The sequence below is a fragment of the Pimephales promelas genome, chromosome 6 (assembly GCF_988280905.1).
Source record: "Pimephales promelas chromosome 6, fPimPro1.hap1.1, whole genome shotgun sequence".
Classification (NCBI taxonomy): Eukaryota; Metazoa; Chordata; class Actinopteri; order Cypriniformes; family Leuciscidae; genus Pimephales; species Pimephales promelas.
This window is the reverse complement of record NC_142774.1, coordinates 21904157-21927155: the sequence shown is the minus strand read 5'-3', so window position 1 is coordinate 21927155 and position 22999 is coordinate 21904157. Positions and strand designations below refer to the sequence as shown.

General features: G+C 43.1%; 1 protein-coding gene across 3 annotated transcripts in view; it reads right to left on the bottom strand.

Moving 5' to 3' along the window:
• poglut1 (protein O-glucosyltransferase 1) overlaps positions 1-706 on the bottom strand; it is a 46913-nt gene extending 46207 nt beyond the window's left edge. Inside the window, exon 1 of one of the 3 annotated variants that reach the window (XM_089132260.1) lies at positions 351-706. In XM_089132260.1, coding sequence (XP_088988386.1) covers positions 351-426 — 76 coding nt within the window. In that variant the 5' untranslated portion in view covers positions 427-706. The remainder of the gene's footprint in view (positions 1-350) is intronic. The other 2 variants (XM_089132259.1, XM_089132258.1) reach the window with 2 other exon arrangements.
• Between the last annotated feature and the right edge of the window lie 22293 nt (positions 707-22999).

Here is a 22999-nt window from a genome sequence, read left to right as displayed (position 1 = left end):
AAAGAAAGAAAGAAAGAAAGAAAGAAAGAAAGAAAGAAATCTCAGACTTGTCTCGAGATTTAAAACTTGGTTCACACAGTGATAAGGTTTGTACACACTCTGTTCATTAAATATTTAGCCTAAAGACACAGACCGTTCACAACTAAAACAAGAAATGCAGCATTTTCAAAAAGAGAATATCAAAAAACATTAACAGATTTGCTGGGTCTAACCTTACAAAGACGCTAATGCTAAGATATCTCAGATCCTAAACGTTTCTTAACGTGAGTATGAAGATTCACAAATTAAAAAACGACCGCCCAAAAGATAGATAATTGTCAGCATCAAATCAAAATTCTTCAAGTTCTCACCGTTATCAGAAAGACAAAATTCAAGCCCATTCAGCAAAAGAAAGAAAGACGGTATGAGCAGACACAGCAGATCCATTTTTCTGCATCAATTAACCGTGCTTGGCTCGATTTGAGGAGAAATCGATCAATGTACTAGTATGGTCTGACAACATATTAAAAGTCCCCGCCTCAACTGTTTTGGATCTAAACATGACTGTTTTCTCTAAACATGACAGTTTCTCCGGGTCTTAAAAAAAGTCTTAATTCACCTTTGCACAAATTAAGGCCTTAAAAAGGTCTTAAATCAGAGCATAAAATCTTAAATCTACAAATATATTACAATACAGATACATTTATCCTACTTTAGATGCAAATGTAAAATTAAGTCTTGAAAAAATATTTATTTAAAAAGGGATTTCTTTCTTTCTTTCTAACTAATCTTTCTATCTATCTATCTATCTGTCTATCTATCTATCTATTTAATTAACTAACTAAATAATCTATCTATCTATCTATCTATCTATCTATCTATCTATCTATCTATATATATATATATATATATATATATATACATCTTTCTTTCTAATCTATTTTTCTTTCCAACTAATCTTTCTATCTATCTATCTATCTATCTATCTATCTATCTATCTATCTATCTATCTATCTATCTATCTATCTATCTATCTATCTAACTATCTATCTATCTATCTATCTATCCAAGTAATCTATCTTTCTTTCCAACTAATACATCTTTCTTTCTTTCTTTCTTTCTTTACTAACTAATCTATCTATCTATCTATCTAATCAACCTTTCTTTCTTTCTTTCTTTCTTTCTTTCTGTCAGGAATGAGAGAAGGAAGCAAAGTGCAAGTGAAACTCTTTCAGAGTCTAGAGAAGACAGGTTAGTGGCGCAGAGACCCCGATGGCCAGATGAACTTGGTGAAGAGAGTGCAGCGAAGTGGTGATGAGACTCCAGAGATGAGAGGAATCCAACGTAAATTCTTCCGTCCTCAGCTGATTGTGTATGTCACAAGGTGACAAATCCAGCGGAACCAATTTCCGCAGGGAGTGTGTTTCCCCCCGGGACGATTTCACTGACACACCGTGCTGGTTCGCTTGCTGTCAGTTGCCATGACAGTAGCAGCTGATTAGCCCACATAGACATATACACTAGACTTCATCTTGGGGCTCTAAGCATGCGTTAAAACCGCCGCCATCTTGGAACAGGGGTCTTGTCATAGGAAGTAGCTAGGTAACGCTGCTATCTTTGCCTTTACGCCGAATTCATTGATGGTGGCGGACTTTTGTGCAGCGTATGATGTTCACGGATGAAATCTGAACTAGGAAGAATGTTTTAAAAAAAAAAAAAAAATTCCTTTTTGGAATCAATGATAAATACATGTCTGACCGTTGGAACAAACCAAAAAAACAAGAAAAATTGCATTCATGATGATTTATGGTGATTTTATTTCCGTTAGACCTGTGTCTACTACATTGACGCTGATGCCCCAGATAGCAAACTGACATTGAATCAACGTGGAAATATGACATCGAAACAACGTTGATCTGACATTGTTTTGCTCATCGAATTAACGTTGAACCAACGTCAGACGCGTCATTCTTTCAAAACTAACGGAAAATCAACTTGAAATCAACGCGTTGTTTCAACGTTATGAAAGCAAACCAATTTTCGATTTTCATTTAGCTTTGAAGAATGCCGCGTCTGACGTTGGTTCAACGTTAATTCGATGAGCAAAATCAACGTTGCTTCAATGTCATGAGAGACGTCGTTTCCACGTTGATTCAATGTCAGTTTGCTGTCTGGGGCATTAAAGTGGAGGGGCTCCCCTGTTTCAAGATGGCGGCTCTATTGACGCATTCGTTCCAATGAACTGCCGTAGCCAAGGTGAGGTCTAGTGACTGCCAACGTTATTTTTTTCATAATGTCAAAAAAAATAATGGTCAAATGTGTACTATTGTGTTAACATTTTATTGAGTAAAAATGCGTTAGAACACGGTAATCTCGAAGACGAGTTCGTTCAGAATACAAATAGCAGGTCGGCTGACTTGATCTCCTTCTCATGCATACCTGTAGCGCGTCACAGTGCATGCATTTTCCTATGGCATTTCCCCGTTGAAGCTCGGCGTCCATTGACTTCAATGGGGCTGCTTTGAACAGTTTTTTTCAGTGCTGTTAAACTAGACGGTCATTGGATAAATGCTGCGATTATGTCCCGCCCACGGACGCCGGGTGTCTCTGGGGTGAATAGGGAAATGGGCTGGCCTGGCGTCCGGGCGTCCGCGTGATGATTGGAGGATTGCATCTCCTTTTGATTGACAGCGATTTCACCCAATAAAAAAAACGCTGACGCGGAAGCTAGTTTAAAGACTTCGAGCGCAGTCTCGTCGCGGATTTTGTGTGTATTTTACTCGAAAACTGCTGTAACATATTTCTTAGTATTTGATTTGATTTGATTATTAGTATTAGTTTCATCAGATATTTCACAGTTCAACCTAATTCCCACATTTCTTCCGTCGATGCCAGGTGTCTTGTTACATTTGCGGGCGTGGTGTTTGAATCACGGCACATCTAGTTTGGTTTCACTTTTGTGTTGGGATTCGGACATGCATTTTCCACGTGTTTGTTTTCGGTTGTGAGTGCACAGGATGACCTTATGATCGAACTCATGCGTAACGTTAGCGTTCTGTATTGTCATGTTCGCTCTGTTCAGTGTTGTGTAATGTGTAGCACATGTTTTGTGTTTACATCGGCCACGTGCTTTCATGTCATGTTTTGTCTTTTGCTGTATAGCACACAGCTTGTGTTTTACACTAGCTGTGTGCTGTTGTCATGTTCTGTGTGAACACGTCTTATGAGTGTTCTCATCGTTCTTCAGGTCTCATTTTGTGTGAGCACAATTGCTTTTTAATTTGTTTTATTGGTCATGTGTTTTTGTCATGTTTGGTATGAGCACATGGCTTGTGCTTGTCATGTGTTTGTTGTGCCATATGTGCTTTCCTGTCATTGTGTCGACTCCCATCTTGTTTCCTGATAATTAGTTATTTTGCCCCACCTGTACTCCCTCGTTACCTGACTTTTTTGGCTCCCAATTTATTCCCCTTGTTTGTTTTTTATCAATAAAATAAAGCAACTCTGCATCGAGTCATCGCTCTTTTCACCATCACCACACCTGACAGTCGAGTTTTAAAAAAAAAGAAGAAGAAAAAAGAGCTTGAAATGTAAGCCTCAGTAATAGCCTGGACAATCCAGTTACTTATAGTCTGTTTGGTCGCCGGGAGCCCCCCCTTAGGTGACCCAAAGCATACTAATAACTGGTCCGATCCTCTCCAAGAAGCGGACCTTTCCAGGTATATACTCAAAGCTCTGATGGGGCAGAGCAATTGAAGCCTCTCTTCTTCCGCCGACACATGAAGTGGAGGATGGAATGCCTGAAGGACTATAGAGCAAGCCGTATTCGAAGGAACTTTAGGCACGTAGCCTGGACTCGGGTGCAAAAAAGCATTTACTCTGCCAGGGGCAAACTCCAAGCAAGCTGGCGTTACCGCCAGGGCCTGGAGATCTCCCACCCTCTTAAGAGAGGTAATCGCTAAAAGAAAGGATAATTTGATGCGCCAGTTTGCACAGAGGCCACCACTGACGTATTGTCTGTCCGTATTAAGACGTGGTGACCCTTAATGTCTGGAAGGAAGCTCCTCAAAGCCCTGAACACAGCCATCATCTCCAGGCAATTTATATGCCAAGTGCGATGATGGTGCTGCCACAGACCCCTGGCAAAGCGGCCGTCCATGACCGCGCCCCAGCCAGTAAGGGAGGCCTCTGTCGTTTCCCGACATGACACCCCCAACACTGGCCCTTGGGATAGGAACCAAGGTTTCTTCCATATTTGCAGAGAATGAAGGCACCTGCGCGTTACTCTGATCATACGAAACGGATTCCCTTTGGGGGAGAACCTCTTGGTTTTCAACCACCACTGGAGGGGCCTTATGTGAAGGAGGCCCAGAGGAATAATGTTGGATACCGCTGCCATGAGGCCCAGCATCCTTTGAAAGTGTTTCACAGTGATGGCTTGGCCCAGCTTCACCCTGGATACCATCGCCAGAATTGACTCGATACGTGCGGGAGACATTCGTGCCTGCATTGTAGTCGAGTTCCACACGACTCCCAAAAAAGTCGTAGTCTGGGATGGTTCTAGTGCCAAGTGGTCTAGTGGTTCAACTGCCATCTCCCGAGACTGAGCCAGGATAAGCCAGTCGTCGAGATAATTCAATATCCGAATCCCTTGAAGTCTCAGTGGAGCAAGGGCTACGTCCATACACTTGGTGAATGTGCGGGGAGAGAGTGCTAGGCCGAACGGAAGGAGCCGATATTGGTATGCTTCGCCCCCGAAAGCGAACCTCAGATATCTCCTGTGACATGGAAGGATGGAGATGTGAAAATAGGCGTCTTTCAGATCTATCGTGACAACCCAGTCCTCGGACCTGATTTGACTCACGATTGTTGGGATGGTCAACAATTTGAACTTGAACCTCCTCAGAGACCGGTTCAACACCCTGAGATCCAAAATTGGCCTTAACCCCCATCCTTTTTTGGAACTATAAAGTACCGTCTGTAAAACCCGGACTCCCTGTCTACCAGAAGAACACGTTCTATGGCTCCTTTCAACAGTAGAGTCTGTACTTCTTGTTCCAGCACCTGAGCCTGCTCTGGGACCACCGTAGTGTGCACCACCCCAGAAAACTTGGGGGGGGGGGGGGGGCGGTGCGCGAACTGCAGTCTGTACCCAGCTCGTATTATCTGCAGGACCCATGCAGATATGTTGGGAAGATGATACCATCCCTCTACAAAATCTACTGAGGGTACCTGCCTCTCGAGGCTGGCCTCTGGTGTCTTCAGAGTATCTTTTTCGACTACCTGAAGCTGAATACTGGCAGGCTGTAGTCGATCCGGTCCCTGCGACCATAACCGATGTTTTGAAATCGTTTTCTCGCTAGAAATTGATGCGGCCCGAAACGCTGCTAACGGCGGTCATGCATCTTTTCCTAGAGGGCCCCGCTGTGAGAACAACCTCGGTTGCCTCACTGCGGAGGGGGCAGCCCTCTGAAGTCCTGCCGTGGCTAGGACGTCTTATCCGAAGCCCTCCTAGCCTAAATGACGTCCCTCAGGTCGCCCCTCTGGCCGGAGGTTTTTGAGAGCGTTTCCTCTGTTGCCAAGTCCCCGGAGGGGGTGCTCTGGAGGAAACGCTCTCCCTTTGCTCTGTCCTGTGGGAGGAGCTGGCTGATGGCTGGGGCTGATCGCTTTGCCCCACCCTACTTGATTTGGCCTTCGCTTTTCCGGGGAGGTACTGCTGGAACGCCGCAGATTGTTTTTTCGACTCCTGAAGCCTGTCGACGACCGAATTAACGGTGTCGCCGAACAGGCCAAAAGCCGAAAGCGGCGCATCCAGCAGGAAGGACCTATCTTTTTCTTTAATACCTGATCAGCCACAGATGCCTCTCCGTGGCCACCATGGCCGCCATAGAACGGCCAATAGCGTGGGCTGTTTCCCTAGTGTGTTCCCCACAGATGTTTCTCTGCAGGGCTTACTAGGCAACACCGGGGTCTTTAGGGAAGACGCTTCGGGAGAGAGATAGCTTGCTAAAGCCTCTTCCACCTTCGGCATCTTCCCATATCCCATGTCTCGAGCCCCCAAAACATTGCTGTAATCTATTATGCTGGGACTCGAAACACGGGACGAGTGCGGTCTTTCCCACGATCTTGTGATCACTTCATGGAGATCGGGGAAAAACGGCAAACCCCGGCGGTGAGGCTGTGACCTGCGCTGCAGGTAATGCTCGTCCAGTTTACTCGTGACTTGCGTTTCGTGCTCATGTTGTGGCCAGCTGATGTTTAGTCTGGCCACAGCGCGAGTCACAACCTCCACCAGCTCCTCATAGTTCAGGCCGTGTGATGGCGCGCTGAGATCACGGTCATCCGTATTTATGCTGAGCACGTCCACTTCCTCAGAAGCAGACAGCTCAAGCATCGGGACCTGATCGCGGGCAGGAGAAACTGCAGCGCGGGCTCCCGGAGGCCGCGGGATCAGCCAATGGAGAGTGAGAAAATGCCTCAGCATTCTCACTCTCCTCTGCCAGATCCCGCTGCGAACCCCAGGATCTCAATCGCCGCATCGCCTCGACGAATGCGGGACCGGAACCCTGGTTAACGCGAGCCTGACCGTGCTCGTCAAAGCACGCCAGCCGAGAGCGCCAGCCGGGAAATCACACAAAGAGAGTGTGCGTCCCCACCCGTGATGTAACGAGGGCAGGGATGCACACACCTCTTGAATTGTTCACTGGCCATAATTCTATTTTCTTCCTTATATAAGAGACAAACAACACCAAATAAGACAGACAGTTTCACATGTAGCGCTTGCTGAAGAGCGAAAGCTAGTGTGTGTTGATTTTTATACTTCCGGGTATGCCGTCACATGTTACGTCACGACACAACACCAATCAGGATTGGATTAGTTTCATTCATACTTCAGAGGCGCACGCTTAGGGAGCGTCCCCAAAGAGTCGATTTTATCGGCACAGTGTTGAGTTCCCTCGATAGGGAACTGTAGTTAACTATGACCGTAGTAACCGTTATATTTTGGTGCGAACCATGGTTTTTAAAAACCATGGTTTTGATACCATGGTTTTACTACAGTAATATTGTAGTAATACTACAGTAAAACCATAGTAACCATGACTGTAGTAACTGGTGTAAGAAATTACAGTCTGCTCCGATCAAACTTCCACTCCAATATAGATTATATTGAAATGTTCCTTCACTTGAAAAAGCTTATTTATCATAGAATCAATTCCTTACAATCTTAAAAGTACCACAGTCACATTCAACACCTATAGCGTGGGAAGGTAAAAGTACCACAGTCACATTCAACACCTACACTGTAAACCCGAATAAGTTCCCAGAACTCAAAAAATTTGAGGCAATCGATTGCCTCAAATTTTTTAAGTTAATTAACTTAAAAGTCACAATTTTCCAGAACTTAAAAGGTTGGATTACCTGAAATTAAAGTGCTCATTTAGCTCAACTCAAATTTTTGCAGTTAAAATGACTTAAAGTTTTCTGATAAGGCAACTTAATTATTTTCAGTTATTATAACAAAGTTTTGAGTTTTCACAGAACTTAAAAAAATAAGTACACAACCACACAATTTTTTGTTAACAAAACTCAATTTTATTGGTTTGTTTCAAGTACACAATAGTCAAATATGTTGAGTTTGTTTAAATTAAAAACATGTTACTCAAAACTTAAAATATTGAGGCAATCGATTGCCTCAATTACATTGAGTTTATCTAACTTATCTTAGCTCTAAAAGTAAACATGTCTGCAATTGAACAGTATTTTCTTGCCCACTCACTTTTAGCACACTGCAATGCTTAAATGAAATATAAAAATAAAATTAAAAAAAAACATTTATAAATTAAAATATATATATTTAAATATACTGAGCTGCAAAAGGAAGATTACCTAATTATTTGCCAAGTAATTGTATTCATAAATTATGAATTTAGATATTTTTAAGAAAGTCAAAATTCACAGATTCTAACCCATTCTAGCCTTCCAAATGTGTTCCTGGTCACTTAAGGGGATACTCCTCTGGTTTCATATTAAACACGTATTCCCTTAATGGGATACTACACTTTTTTGGAAATGTAACGGCAAAAACCACAGAAGCAGTAATGCAAGTGATGGTGAAATTTATTACTCAGTCCACGGTCAGATAAACACAAAGACAAGACTGGTGACGCAGGAACTAGATGGTCAGGGTCCAGGTGGTGAGTCCAGATGTGAAGTGAAGTGAAGTGAAGATCCAGTTGAGGTGATGAAATCCACGGCAGTGATAATCCACACGAACACGAACAGGAACACGAACCAGATAAGGTTAGACACGCCGACAGGCAGGATCTTTACACATGCACACACGAAGGACATCAAACAACGATCTGACAATGAGAGGAGAAAACTGTGAGTATAAATAGGGGATTGAATGAGCTGCAGCTGGTGAGGGGATGATTATCAGCTGGAGTGCTGATCAGCTTGATCGCTGATCAGCAGAACGGAGTGGTAACGCCCACTCACACACACCCACACAGAGAACAACAGAAACACGAGACAAGAAGGAATCAATTAATTTATGAACCGTGACAGTACCCCTTCTCCTAAGAACGCCTCCTGGCGTTCCTAGACTCCCTTACCTGTCGATTGTAATCATCAATAAGGGAATGATCCAGGATGTCTCTAGCTGGTACCCAACTTCTCTCCTCCGGACCGTAACCTTCCCAGTCCACCAAGTACTGGAATCCGCGTCCCCTCCGCCTCGAGTCCAGAATACGATTTACCGAATAAGATGGTTCCCCTTCTACGAGACGCGGCGGGGGAGGAACTGGGACTGGCGGATTAATACGAGAATAAAACACGGGCTTGATTTTGGATACATGGAAGGCGGGATGAATCCTCCTGTACACTGGAGGCAATTTGAGGCGGACTGTCACCGGACTAATGATCTTGGTGACAGCAAACGGGCCAATAAATTTGGGAGCAAGTTTATTAGAAACGGAGCGGAGAGGAATATTCTTGGTAGAAAGCCACACTTTTTGACCAACGACGTATACGGGAGGCTTTGACCGGTGGCGATCGGCCTTGGCCTTGGTGCGCTCCCCCACCTGGAGTAGAGTCTCACGGGCTCTAGTCCAGGTGTGGTGACACCTCTGGACAAAGGCGTGGGTGGAGGGAACCGCTACTTCGGATTCCAGACTGGGAAAAATAGGTGGCTGGTATCCTAAGCTACACTCAAACGGAGACAGACCCGTAGCTGACACTGGTAACGTATTGTGGGCGTACTCCACCATGGACAGTTGCTGGCTCCAAGAGGAAGGGTTCTTGGAGACCAAACATCGTAACACCCTTTCCAGATCTTGGTTGGCTCTCTCGGTTTGACCATTGCTCTGGGGATGAAACCCTGAGGACAGACTAACAGTCGCTCCCAGTAACCTACAAAACTCTTGCCAAAATTTGGACACAAACTGGGGTCCTCTGTCGGAGACCACGTCTGTCGGGAGGCCATGAATACGAAAGACGTGATCTACGACTATCAACGCTGTCTCCTTAGCTGAGGGTAATTTGGGTAAGGGAATAAAGTGAGTCGCCTTCGAGAATCGGTCCACCACGGTTAAAACCACCGTGTTACCTTGAGAGGGTGGGAGGGCGGTGATAAAATCTAAAGCGATATGGGACCAGGGTCTCGAAGGCACCGGCAGCGGCTGAAGTAACCCATCTGGGGGTCGATTGGAAGTCTTACCAGTGGCACAAACCGAGCAAGCCAAAACAAAACTGTGGATGTCACGAGCCATACGTGGCCACCAGAATCGTTGCTTGACTAAAAAAATAGTACGGTTAACTCCCGGATGGCAAGCCACGTTGGAACAATGACCCCACTGGATAACGTCAGACCTTAAGTCCTCTGGCACAAATAGACGGTTCGGTGGGCATGCGGGCGGAGGCACTACCCCTTCTAAGGCTGTCTTGACCTTCGATTCGACCTCCCATACAAGTGTGGAGATGAATAGATTCTCCGGTAAAATGCACTCGGGAGTAGACGGGCGTTCGGATCGATCAAAAATGCGTGATAAAGAATCGGGTTTGATGTTCTTGGAACCCGGGCGGTACGAGAGAGTAAAGTCAAAACGTCCGAAAAAAAGTGCCCACCGAGCCTGCCTAGAGTTCAATCTTTTGGCAGTTCTGATATATTCCAAATTCTTATGGTCGGTCCAGACGATAAAGGGTACCCCTGACCCCTCCAACCAATGGCGCCATTCCTCCAACGCTAACTTGACTGCCAGCAACTCCCTGTTACCAATGTCATAATTGCGTTCGGCAGGGGATAAACGATGAGATAAAAACGCGCATGGATGAACTCTGTCGTCTGTGGGAGAATGCTGAGATATCACCGCTCCTACCCCCACCTCTGACGCGTCGACCTCCACCACGAACTGACGTGATGGATCAGGGGTAATCAGGATAGGGGCCGAAACAAAGCGGTCCTTCAGTTTGGCAAACGCTGCCTCAGCAGCGTCTGACCACCTGAACGCAGTTCTGGGGGAGGTCAAGGCGATCAGAGGCGAGGCTAGTTGACTGAAATTGCGAATAAAACGCCGGTAAAAATTGGCGAATCCCAGAAACCTCTGTAGGGCCTTACGGGAATCTGGGATTGGCCAATCTACCACAGCCTTAACCTTCTCGGGATCCATGCGAATTCCCTCAGACGACACAATGTATCCTAGAAATGGAACAGACTGTGCATGAAAAACGCATTTCTCCGCCTTGACAAAAAGCCCATTCTCTAGCAACCTCTGAAGCACTCGTCGGACGTGCTGCACGTGTTCCTGGAGAGAAGATGAAAATATCAATATGTCATCCAGGTAGACATAAATGAACTGATCAACCATATCTCGCAGCACGTCATTGACAAGAGCCTGGAAGACTGCTGGGGAGTTGGACAGCCCGAAAGGCATGACCAAATATTCAAAGTGCCCCCTAGGGGTATTAAAAGCAGTCTTCCATTCATCCCCCTTTCTGATGCGGACCAAATGATAAGCATTACGTAGATCCAATTTCGTGAAGATAGACGCTCCCTGCAACCTCTCGAAAGCTGAAGACATCAACGGTAAAGGATAAGTATTCTTCACCGTGATGTTGTTCAACCCTCGGTAATCAATGCAAGGTCGCAGAGAGCCGTCCTTCTTCCCCACGAAAAAGAACCCCGCCCCCGCTGGAGAAGAAGAATGACGGATGAACCCAGATGCTAGAGAATCAGAAATATATTTCTCCATAGCCTCCCTCTCTGGGACAGAAAGTGAATATAACTTGCCTTTAGGCGGAGACTTACCTGACAATAAATCTATAGCACAGTCATAGGGACGATGAGGAGGTAGAGAAGCAGCACGAGACTTACTGAACACTTCCTTCAGGTCCAAGTACTCCACGGGCACGTTAGATAAATCCACTGCCTCCTCCTGAAACACAGAGACAGAAACAGACGAACAGGCAGACACAAGACAAGACTCATGACATCTACCACTCCATTCTAACACTGATTTCTTTAGCCAGTCGATTTTGGGGTTGTGTTCAGTTAACCAGGGGTGTCCGAGAACAATGGGTGCAAGGGGTGAGTCCATGATGTAAAAGGAACATGTCTCTGTGTGGTTTCCAGATGTGGTAAGTGTGATGGGTCCGGTGATGAGGGAGATGGTAGGAAGATCCTGACCGTTTAGTGCCTGAACTGCTATCCTACTGGTGAGTGGTAGAAGGGGAATGTTAAACCTCTGAGCAAAACCATGGTCCATGAAGTTACCTTCTGCCCCAGAATCCACCAGTGCCTGACAGTCGTGATTGTGGCCTGACCATCTTAGTCTTACCGGGAGGAGAGTCGATGTGGATGAGGTCTTCGCAGCGGAGATCCCACCCGACAGTAGCCTCAACCTTACTGTCGGGCTTGGCCTTTTACTGGACAGTTGTAGGCGAAGTGACCAGCGGCCCCGCAGTAAAGACATAGTCCTTGGGATCTCCGCCTCTCCTTCTCCTCCCGGGAAAGCCGAGCTTGCCCGACCTGCATGGGCTCGTGATCGTAGACGGGGCTGACCGCGTCCCCGCCGCTGGATCGTGGACTCTCAGCTCCTTCCCTGGCCCGATTCGTGGGCACTCTCCGTTCCACTCTGGATAACCGTGCGTCCACACGAAGGGCCAGATCTACGAGTCCATTGAGTGATGTTGGAAGATCCAGGGCGTAGATCTCCTTTTGAACACGGTCAGCCAGCCCATGCAGGAACATGTCCCACTGCGCCTCCTCGTTCCAGTGACACTCTGCCGCCAGGGTTCGAAACTCGATGGAGTAGTCTGATACTGATTTCTCCTCCTGTCGTAACTCTGCAAGCATCCGAGCCGCCTCTCTCCCGGCAACCGCCCTGTCAAAGACCCTCTTCATCTTGGCGGAGAGTGCCTGGAACGAGGCGCAGCATGGATCCTGGTTCTCCCACACCGCCGTTCCCCAGAGAGCCGCTTTCCCAGTCAGTAGTGTGAGCACAAATGCCACCTTCGATCCCTCCTGGATGAATGTGCGAGGCTGCAGGGCAAAGTGCATAGAGCAACGTGTTAAAAAAGCACGACAGAAACTTGGCTCACCATTGTAAGTCTGTGGGATGGGTAGGCGGGGTTCTGACTGGGAAGCTCCCTCAGGTGGAATGAGGGGAACGGCTGGTGCGGGGGGCGCAGTGGGAGCTCGTAGCTGTTGTATCTGCTGGGTGAGCTCGGACACCTGCGCCACCAGTACTGAAACAGCGCGTCCCGTCTCATTGATGTTCCTCTCCTGGGTCTCCATGCGTTGAATGCTGGAGTTAACGAACTCTTCCAAGGGATTTACCTCACTCGCTGCTTCCATTATGCGTCAGATCGTTCTGTAACGGCAAAAACCACAGAAGCAGTAATGCAAGTGATGGTGAAATTTATTACTCAGTCCACGGTCAGATAAACACAAAGACAAGACTGGTGACGCAGGAACTAGATGGTCAGGGTCCAGGTGGTGAGTCCAGATGTGAAGTGAAGTGAAGTGAAGATCCAGTTGAGGTGATGAAATCCACGGCAGTGATAATCCACACGAACACGAACCAGATAAGGGTAGACACGCCGACAGGAAGGATCTTTACACATGCACACACGAAGGACATCAAACAACGATCTGACAATGAGAGGAGAAAACTGTGAGTATAAATAGGGGATTGAATGAGCTGCAGCTGGTGAGGGGATGATTATCAGCTGGAGTGCTGATCAGCTTGATCGCTGATCAGCAGAACGGAGTGGTAACGCCCACTCACACACACCCACACAGAGAACAACAGAAACACGAGACAAGAAGGAATCAATGAATTTATGAACCGTGACAGGAAATAGGCTCATTTTACAACTCCCCCAGAGTTCAACAGTTGAGTTTTACAGGTTTCGAATCCATTCAGCTGATTTTCTGATATTTAGAAGAATATCAGTAACCAGACAGTTTCTGGTCTCATTGACTTCCATAGTAAGAAAAAATATATACTATGGAAGTCAATGAGACCAGAAACTGTCTGGTAACTGATATTCTTCTAAATTTCAAAAAATCAGCTGAATAAATTCGAAAACGGTAAAACTCAACTGCTTAACTCTGGGAAAGTTGTAAAATGACCCTATTTCAAAAAAAAAAAAATTTTTAAAGGGATAGTTCACTTTGAAATTAATGTTTGATATGTTTTATCTTACCTCAAGGGCATCCAAGATGTAGGTGTGATATTTTCAATTTTTAATATTTTTAGGTCAAACCGTTCTTGTCTGTCAAGTCATATAATGGAGGTCTATGGTCACCACCTCAAAGAGCATGCACAGAGAAGTCCAAATTAAACATGATTTAATGACTCGTAAATGTAAGTACACATTGATGGCCTAAGACACGAAACGAGCGGTTTGTGGGAGAAAACGAACAGCATTTATATCGTTTTTACCTCTTGTAACCAAAGCCACGTCCAGGTGATCTGAGGGAGTGGGCGCTTCTCTATGCACAAGCGCCGGAAAGCCCAGGAAGAGATCACTTCCTGGGCTTTCCGGCGCTTGTGCAGAGAGAAGCGCCCACTCCCTCAGATCAGTTGGACGTGGCTGTGGTTACAAGAGGTAAAAACGATATAAATGCTGTTCGTTTTCTCCCACAAACTGCTTGTTTCGTGTCTTAGGCCATCAATGAGTCATTAAATCATGTTTAATTTTGACTTCTCTGTGCATGCTCTTTGAGGTGGTGACCATAGACCTGCATTATATGAATGAAAGACAAGAACGGTTTGACCTAAAAATATCAAAATTGAAAATACTGTGGAAACAAAGACACCTACATCTTGAATGCCCTTGAGGTAAGATAAAACATACCAAAAATTAATTTCTAAGTGAACTATCCCTTTAACTAAGACGAGTTGATGCATACTGCCCTACAAAGGCAAAGTGCAGTAACTACGCAAACAAAGAAACGAAGAAAAAGGCCTTTAAAGTTTTTATCCAAGCCAGTCAAACATGTTATGGGTAGATTATGTGGTAATGCATCTCCGAAACGGGACATAATTTAACCCAGATATTTTTTCACAAGACAGAACACATGTCATAAAGCCAATTACAAGTCTTAACTCAATTTTGACCAAATGTGTAGTTACTGCGCTTTGCCTTTGTAGGGCAGCATACCTCTCTCATTTCAGTGCGTGCACTAAATCGATCTGTCTTGCGGCGAAACTTTGTTAGCACCCACCTAGCTTTAGCCCAGTTCATTCATTAGGATCCAAGCAGAGAAGCGACCAAACACCTCCACGAGTATCCCTTCAAGGCCCTACAAAATAGATATTTATCACTAATGTCTGATATTGACCAGACAACTAATCAGATAGTCAGGAAATGAACCAGAGTAATCAAAAAATAATAATAGATATTACCAAAATGAAATTCTTTCATTACACCTGAACTTTATATAAAGTGTGCTTTTGGCTTCCTGTATTCTGTAGGTGAAAGAAGCTGTGCACGACTTACACTTCCAGGTTATTTTGGAACCAGCAACCTAAAAGGCAAAGAAAAAAAAGACAAACTTTAGACCACCAACTAAAAATTTTAAAACAGAATTGTTGATACTTAATTAGTAACTACAATACTATTATCTTACCAAAACATCATTGTGGAATACAGCTAACACTTATTTGAAATGACAACATATTGACAAACAATTTGTTTTATGTAACGTAAACTTGTTTTATAAAAAGTTAACTTATTAGTTAACATTTTTTTAAGACAAATCTTGAATTAATTTTTGGACTCGTTTTTAGACCAAACATTTTTTTTTTGCAAGCAAATACAAACATAGGTAAAATATGATCTAGGCAGGGTCAAAAGGTAAATATCAATTAGGAAGATGGTATTTATGAACAGAACACTTTCATGAACTGTTGACTTAAATACAGCAAAATGCTTTATTTTGTTCAAATAGGCAAGTCGAATAAACAATGATATGTGGGAGTGTGTCTTATTTAAGGTCACCACCACACCCAAAACATTGTCTGAGAAAAAAATAATAATCTCAGTTATTGGAATTTAGAGGGGTGAAGGGGGAGGATAAAAAGATGATTGACAGATTAATTCACATTCATTGGATTACCTGGTATCTTTATCATGTCTCCAGTTTTCTTTCTTAACTCTGTATTAACTTCTTGAAACTGGAACAGAGAGATGCATGCAAATGCATGAACTGATCTGAAACTGGACAATTAAAAGCATTCAAAGAGTGTCATATTATAAATACTTCCATTTTTATATTTTCCCTGTTAATGATCTTTTCATTTGATCACCAAAGTGTCTAACTTAGCTACTAAAAGGCATCAAGCTAAATTAACATTACTGTAAAGTAGCAGCACTGGAAATTTACTGCATGGTTAATTAAGAATAATGCAATTTCTACAAACTAAATGGGGTTATTCACTGTCTATCTCCCCTACATTTAGATAGGTGGGCAAATGCATTTTTGTCTCAGTGCATGCATTGTCAGTGCAGGCCCTATAATGCCCGTTCATTATTTTAATATGACAATGGACCTTAGCGGCAGTGGCGCAAAAAGTGGGTATGCGCTATATGCGGCGCATAGGGGCGCAGCACAATGAGGGGCGCCAAAGCGATGGTAAAAAAAAAAAAAATTATATAGGCTATATTGTATTTCTATATGTAGCTGCCGTTGTGCGTTTCTAAATCATTTCTGCATTCCTTCATTAGTGGTGCTTGCTGAAAGCAAGGCAACACTATTACTATTGTGTTTTTTGAGTCGGCCAAAAAGTTTGGCGCGCTACTCCTCCCGCAGTTTTTGTCACACACCCATGAATGAGGTCTCAAATCGTGCGGAATATTCGGGAATGGTGTGCTATGACTTTTCTAAGCGATCGGGGGTACGATGTTCGCCCGAAGGGCGAACAAATTTCCCAAAAATCCCATAGACTTAACATTGCGACAAACTTTGACGACTCATAGCTCCGAGCGAGGATTTCACAGAAGCCTGTGATTTACCACATTTGAAGAGGCTGACAGGCTCTGTAAGAACATACCTCACAATGGGGTAAAAGTTGCACCCCTGGGGGGCAGGAGCTGCCCAAATTTTCCCCCATTGACCCCAATGTTATTTAAAATTTCTAGTATAGCATTATACTATTCCAGGAAAAAGTTTGGCGCACTCCTACGTCCACAGTTTTTGTCACAGACCCATGAATGAGGCATCAAATCGTGCGGCCTATTGAAGAGAAGTGTCCTATCACTTTTATCAGAGATCGGGGGTACGGTGTTCGACCCAGGGGCGAACAAATTTCCAAAAAATCCCATAGACTTAACATTGAGACAAACTTTGACGACTCATAGCTCCGAACAACGATTTCGGAAAAACGTGTGATTTGCCACATTTGAAGAGGCTGGCAGCCTCTGTAAGAACATACCTCACAATGGGGTAAAAGTTGCACCCCTGGGGGGCAGGAGCTACCCAAAATTTTCCCCATTGACTTACTATGGTGAAGGATGTCCCATCAAATGCATGTGTTTTTCCTACTATGGTAAATTGCATAGGGATTTTGTATTGAACATAGCTCTGGATCATAGTGTCATAGAGACAAGGGGGCGGGCTCATTTTACTCAGACGACCAATCAGTCTCTCAGGATCATTGTGAAGCTATCAAGCCACGCCCTAGCAACCATATAGAGCACCTTAGCAACAACTCCCATAGACTTCCATTGAAAGAGATCAAAGGGATATCTCCGGATAGAAGTGTCATAGAAACACAAGGGTGGTCTCGTTTGACTCGGGGTAGCAAACAGCCAATCATGAATCACCTCAACAATTTCTGGCCACACCCTAGCAACCATTATCGAGCACCTTAGCAACCAAATTTTAAAGAGGGATATCTTCCTTTCTGAATGTCATACAGGCTTGGGAGTTGTATTATATCAATTATACTGACAAGCAGCCTTTGGAGATTCATGATTGGCAGCTGCCAAGCCACTCCCTAGCAACCAAAAAGAGTACCCTAGCAACCATTTTGCAAGGCCTACATCTCTTTATCAGAACATCGTATAGAGATGGGGGTTGGTTTATACATTCACATTGACTTTGGAGCTTCATGATTGGAAGCTGCCAAGCCACTCCCTAGCAACCAAACAGAGTACCCTAGCAACCGTTTTGCAAGACCTATATCTCTGCATCAAAACATCGTATAGAGATGGGGGTTGGTTTGTCCATTCACATTGACTTTGGAGCTTCATGATTGGCAGCTGCCAAGCCACTCCCTAGCAACCAAACAGAGTACCCTAGCAACCATTTTGTAACAGCTATATCTCAGCATCAGAACATTGTATCGCGATGGGGGTTGGGTCTTTTGACTCATGCTAGCACATAGAACTTTCAAAATGTTAAACATGCTAGCTGTGAATAGCTACATGCTAATATTGATTAGCTAAGTGCTAAATCATGCCATTAACATTATAAAAACTCTATAGTAACCATATGTGAACAATACCAACCACCTAGTAACACCATAGCAACCACCCAGAACACCCTAGCAACCACCTAGCAACACCATAGCAACCAACCAGAACACCCTAGCAACCGCCTAGCAACAACCTAGCAACCGCCTAGCAACCATCCAGAACACCTTAGCAACACCCTAGCAACCACCTAGCAACACCTTAGCAACCACCTAGCAACACCCTAGAAACCACCCAGAACACCCTAGCAACCGCCTAGCAACACCCTAGCAACCACCTAGCAACACCCTAGCAACAACCCAGGACACCCTAGCAACCACCCAGAACACCCTAGCAACCACCTAGAAACACCCTAGCAACCATCCAGAACACCTTAGCAACACCATAGCAACCACCTAGCAAGACCTTAGCAACCACCCAGAACACCCTAACAACCACCTAGCAACACCCTAGCAACCACCCAGAACACCCTAGCAACCACCTAGCAACACCAAAGCAACCACCCATAACACCCTAGCAACCACCCAGAACACCGAAGCAATCACCCATAACACCCTAGCAACCGGGTGGTGAGTTTTGCCACTGCAAGCACCACTTCACATTTTCCTCTGGAAATGTACATTCTAGTTGTTATATAAAATTTTAGAGGACTAACAACTAGGCTAGAGTAGGCGCCCTCATGGAGAAGGGGGGCGGGTAATATCGCGAGCGGGCGGGGGCGCCGTGAGCGCTGAGCGAGCAGGTAGCCTACAAGTAGTGAGTTGTCGTCGAAAAAGATGGATTAAACAAAATGCTGTGGGGCTAAAAATAGAAAAAGAAAGAGAGAAAATGAGATGGCATGTCAATTGATACGACAGCAGCTAAATAACTGCATGCATTGCTGAAAGCCAACAGGTAGGATTTAAAATGTGACATCCCAACACATGTAGGCTATCTATATCTCGGTGGCCATCGGGACTACCGGGAGATTCCCGCTGGGCCGACGTGCTTTTCAGCCAATACATTTCATCCTTTTTTAATTTATTTGTCTTAACGGCCCACAAAACTCATACATCGGCGGCCCATTTGTTTGTTGTTTGTTTTTGTTTTGTTTTTTGCTTAATTGGCGGCGCTGTGCTGGTGTAATGCATTGGTCAAAAAAAGTCAGCTTTAGTTTTTTTTTCTGACACACTGGCCCATGAAATACGTCATTATGCGCAAGTATCTTTCAAGTATAGAAATTAGTGCAAAACTAATTATGAAAGTTTCCTTTATTTTTCTGTGCATTTGTTTTACAATAGCCTTTATGGCTATTACTATCATGGGATTAATATTATAACTATTATTATGTAGTAGTGTAATTTAGACAGACACTAACTAAAAGAGGTTCAAATTTTTCTCTGTTTAATTTGCACCCTGAATATGGGTTGGAGCTTTTAATTTTGAACTCTCAAAGTGCACCAGACTGCTGAATTTAACATTACAGAACACAAAATTTTCTTACGGGGGAGCATGCCCCCAAACCCCCCTAGAGAAACAGAGGTCCACAGTTTTACCTAAAATCCTGTGAGAAACACTGGTATTGCTGTTCCAATGGAGCTTATAGCTTTCTTAGGGGGGTTCATCAAGGTGGAGTATAGTTTAATTGTGTTAATAAACGACAATTTTGCACTTATTTTCTTCTGTTAGCTCTCATTTCTTCCTACTCACTTATTACACAGCACTTACATTAGGCTACATTTATTTTGTAAATGGGGGGGGGGGGGGCGCTAAAATTGTTGCTGCATACCCCTCTAAAACTAAGTAGTTGCGCCCCTGCTTAGCGGTGCACTATTAAAAGTTTCCATCAACAAAAAACTCTAAATATCGCATATCAGGTGTCTGCACGGTTCAACTAACGTCTAATTTTCGAACACCACATTTAAGCGGGGAATAAGCATGCTAGCTATTCAGATCTATCCGTCAAGATAAGACTCCCATGATAAGCCAGTGAAGGTCACGTTATACGCTCTCTGAGACAAACAATTAAACAAATCTATAAAATAACTTAAAGTGAATAAATAGTAAAAATAAAAACTTACAGTTAGTCCAATGATGCTGACTGCTGCCGCATAGGTAACTTCCTGCAGGCCTTCTGTCGTTGGTGCTTCCCGCCACCAGCGTGCAAAATGTTCTTCTGTTTTTAGGATCGCAATCAGCGTAGGCTGATGCAATGCATTAGCGCCGCCTTCTGCTTCGGATGTTGAATAAGATTACTGTAACTAGGAATTAAAAATAATTCCTGAAGCTGCTCAACACTTAAATAAAATATATATAAGCTACATTAAAGTGATGGCAATAAAAATACAATAAATAAAATAAATACATTTTGTCTTTAACTAATGTCTAATGCATTTCAGTTTTCCCCAATGTAATTGTCTTAATAGGCTATGGTTGTAATTTATTTATTATGATCGATTTTACTTATTTGGTTAAGCACTTTGAGATTTTATTGTATTTTATATAAATATTGTATTTTATTATTGTATTTTACATAAATTAAGATTATCCCTATTTGAAACAATAAAAATACCTGTACTTTATCATTTGTAGCATGTAATTACTTAACTGTATGAAGTTGTATTTAATTTATGTTTTTAAGTTATGCTTACTTATTTACAAACAAAGTTCCGTTTAATCAAAAAATATTAGTTACAATTACTCAAAAAGGAAGACCATGTTACACCAACTTAAAATAATTAAGTTAGTAGAACTTTTTCTAAAACTTTGAGTATACGCTACTTAATCTATTTAATTAATTTCAACGTTCGGGTTTACAGTGAGCGTGGGAAGGACAGCAGGTAAACAGGAACCATCTTGATTAGGGAGCTTCAAAGAGATATTATCACCTTAAACATTTGGTCGTATCACTTTAACATTTGGCGTTTCTTATTTAAAAGAATATCAAAGACATAGACACGGAGACACCACTTGTATCATTATCTTCAATTTACATTTAATACAGAGTTTCAGCTCCACGCTGAGAAAGAAGACAAATTTGTTAGTTTTAATTTACATTTAAGAGAGAGATTCATTTACATGTTGAGGCCCTTGTGAAAAAAAAGTGCACTTTAGTGTACTTTTATAAAGTGTACTTATTACAAAAATAATACACTTTAAATGAATACACTTAAGTGCGATTTAAAAACAATTTTTTCGGGGTACTGAATGCACATTAAGTGTAATTTATTTCAAATATATCACATATTAAGTTGAAATAAAGTGTAATAAGTTCCAATCAAGTGTGATTTTTTGGAACAACTTAATTGGTACTTTAATACAACTTTATATATACTTTCATAATTGCTTCTAGTGTATTTAAATTATAGTTAAAGTGCACTAAACAATATGATGACACGCAATTAATGTGATTAAAAATATACTTTGAAGTCAGTCAACAATACACTTAAGTGTGAATTAAATACAATTTTTTCGGGGCACTGAATGCACATTAAGTGTAATTTATTTCAAATATATCACATATTAAGTTTAAATAAAGTGTAATAAGTTGCCATTAAGAGTGATTTTTTGGAACAACTTAATTGGTACTTTAATACAACTTTACATACACTCTCACAATTGCTTCCAGTGTATTTAAAATACAGTTAAAGTGCACTACACAATATAATGATGCAATTAATGTGAACTAAAATATAATTTAATGTCAGTCAACAATACAATTAAGCGTGAATTAAGTGTAATGTTTTCGACAAACTTAATGCATATTCTAAAAAACTATTCGTTGGCCGAACAACCATTACTTATAAAAGTAATTGGATCAAACATAAAAAATTAAGTATTCATAACTTTTCAACGTTTACTTAACATATATAGTGTGTGTAACACAAAAACATAAGTTACTAGGTGCACTTAAATGTATGTATAAATAACATGAAAAATACATAAGGCATGTCAACTTGCGTCAAAATTAAGTAAATCTAGCATATCATTTTAAGTACTATATGAGCCACGTGATATGCAATTTCCCGTGATGCCTATCCAGACAAAAATGTTAAGCCATTTTATTTCACAGCACATGTGAAGACGTTGAGAAGAGGTAAGCTTATTTTATGGTGGTTAGGGCATTTAGTCTTCTAATTTTGTTCATGTTTCTGCTATTTACCTCATCAGTAGTGTTGGGAATGTTAAGGCTGTTTCATCCGATTTAAAACTAGTTAAAATCATTGAGTGATTTGTAGTTTGTAAGAGAGAGGAGTGTCCGATTGAAACGCTTCTTACTGGATGTCGCAACGTTGTTTAATAATAGTGTCCGGGACCGGGAGTAAACACAACTCCTTTAAGCTTTGCGTTTCGTTATCCACTGGACCGTGCTGCCTAGTTCAAAGTAAACTAGTGAAACGACTGAAACCAGCGCTATTTTGTTCTCTATTTGTTGTTACTGACCGAGAAACCGCTTCAGGTGGACAAATCCGAATCATTTCAGACCGTTATGCACGCGCGTTTGGCCAATTCATGGAAAGGAAATAAGTCAAATAACCAAACCAACGAATGATTAATATCGCTGGTTCAGTCGACAGAAATACGGGACACACATAAGAACTGCTGAAATATTCGGACTGTAAACTTTTCTCTCAGGTCAGTCGGAGCGCTCATGGTACACACACAGTGCGGATAGTCTCCCAGCTGCACGCGCCACTGCGGCCACGCGCGTATCTAACCAAATTAAAAAGCCGCACCACCAGAAAATAGGAGACGGGAGGTTGGGGTGCCCTCGGCCGTATGGAGATGATTGGCGGGCCGCACTTCCGCGGGCCGCCAATTGAATAGCCCTGATCTAGATAGTAGCCTATAGAAAACTGAAAAATAGTGCTCGACTTGGCGACCCATACAAAATCTCCCGCGACCCACTTGTGGGTCGGGACCCCGCCTTTGGGAATGACTGGCCTAGATTATAGGCCTACTTTATTAGCGAGTTGGTTTTGGATAAAACAAATGTACCTTGCATATTTACAAATTCCCGTATTCTCTATCTATACATGGATCGCGGGGAAGGGGGCTT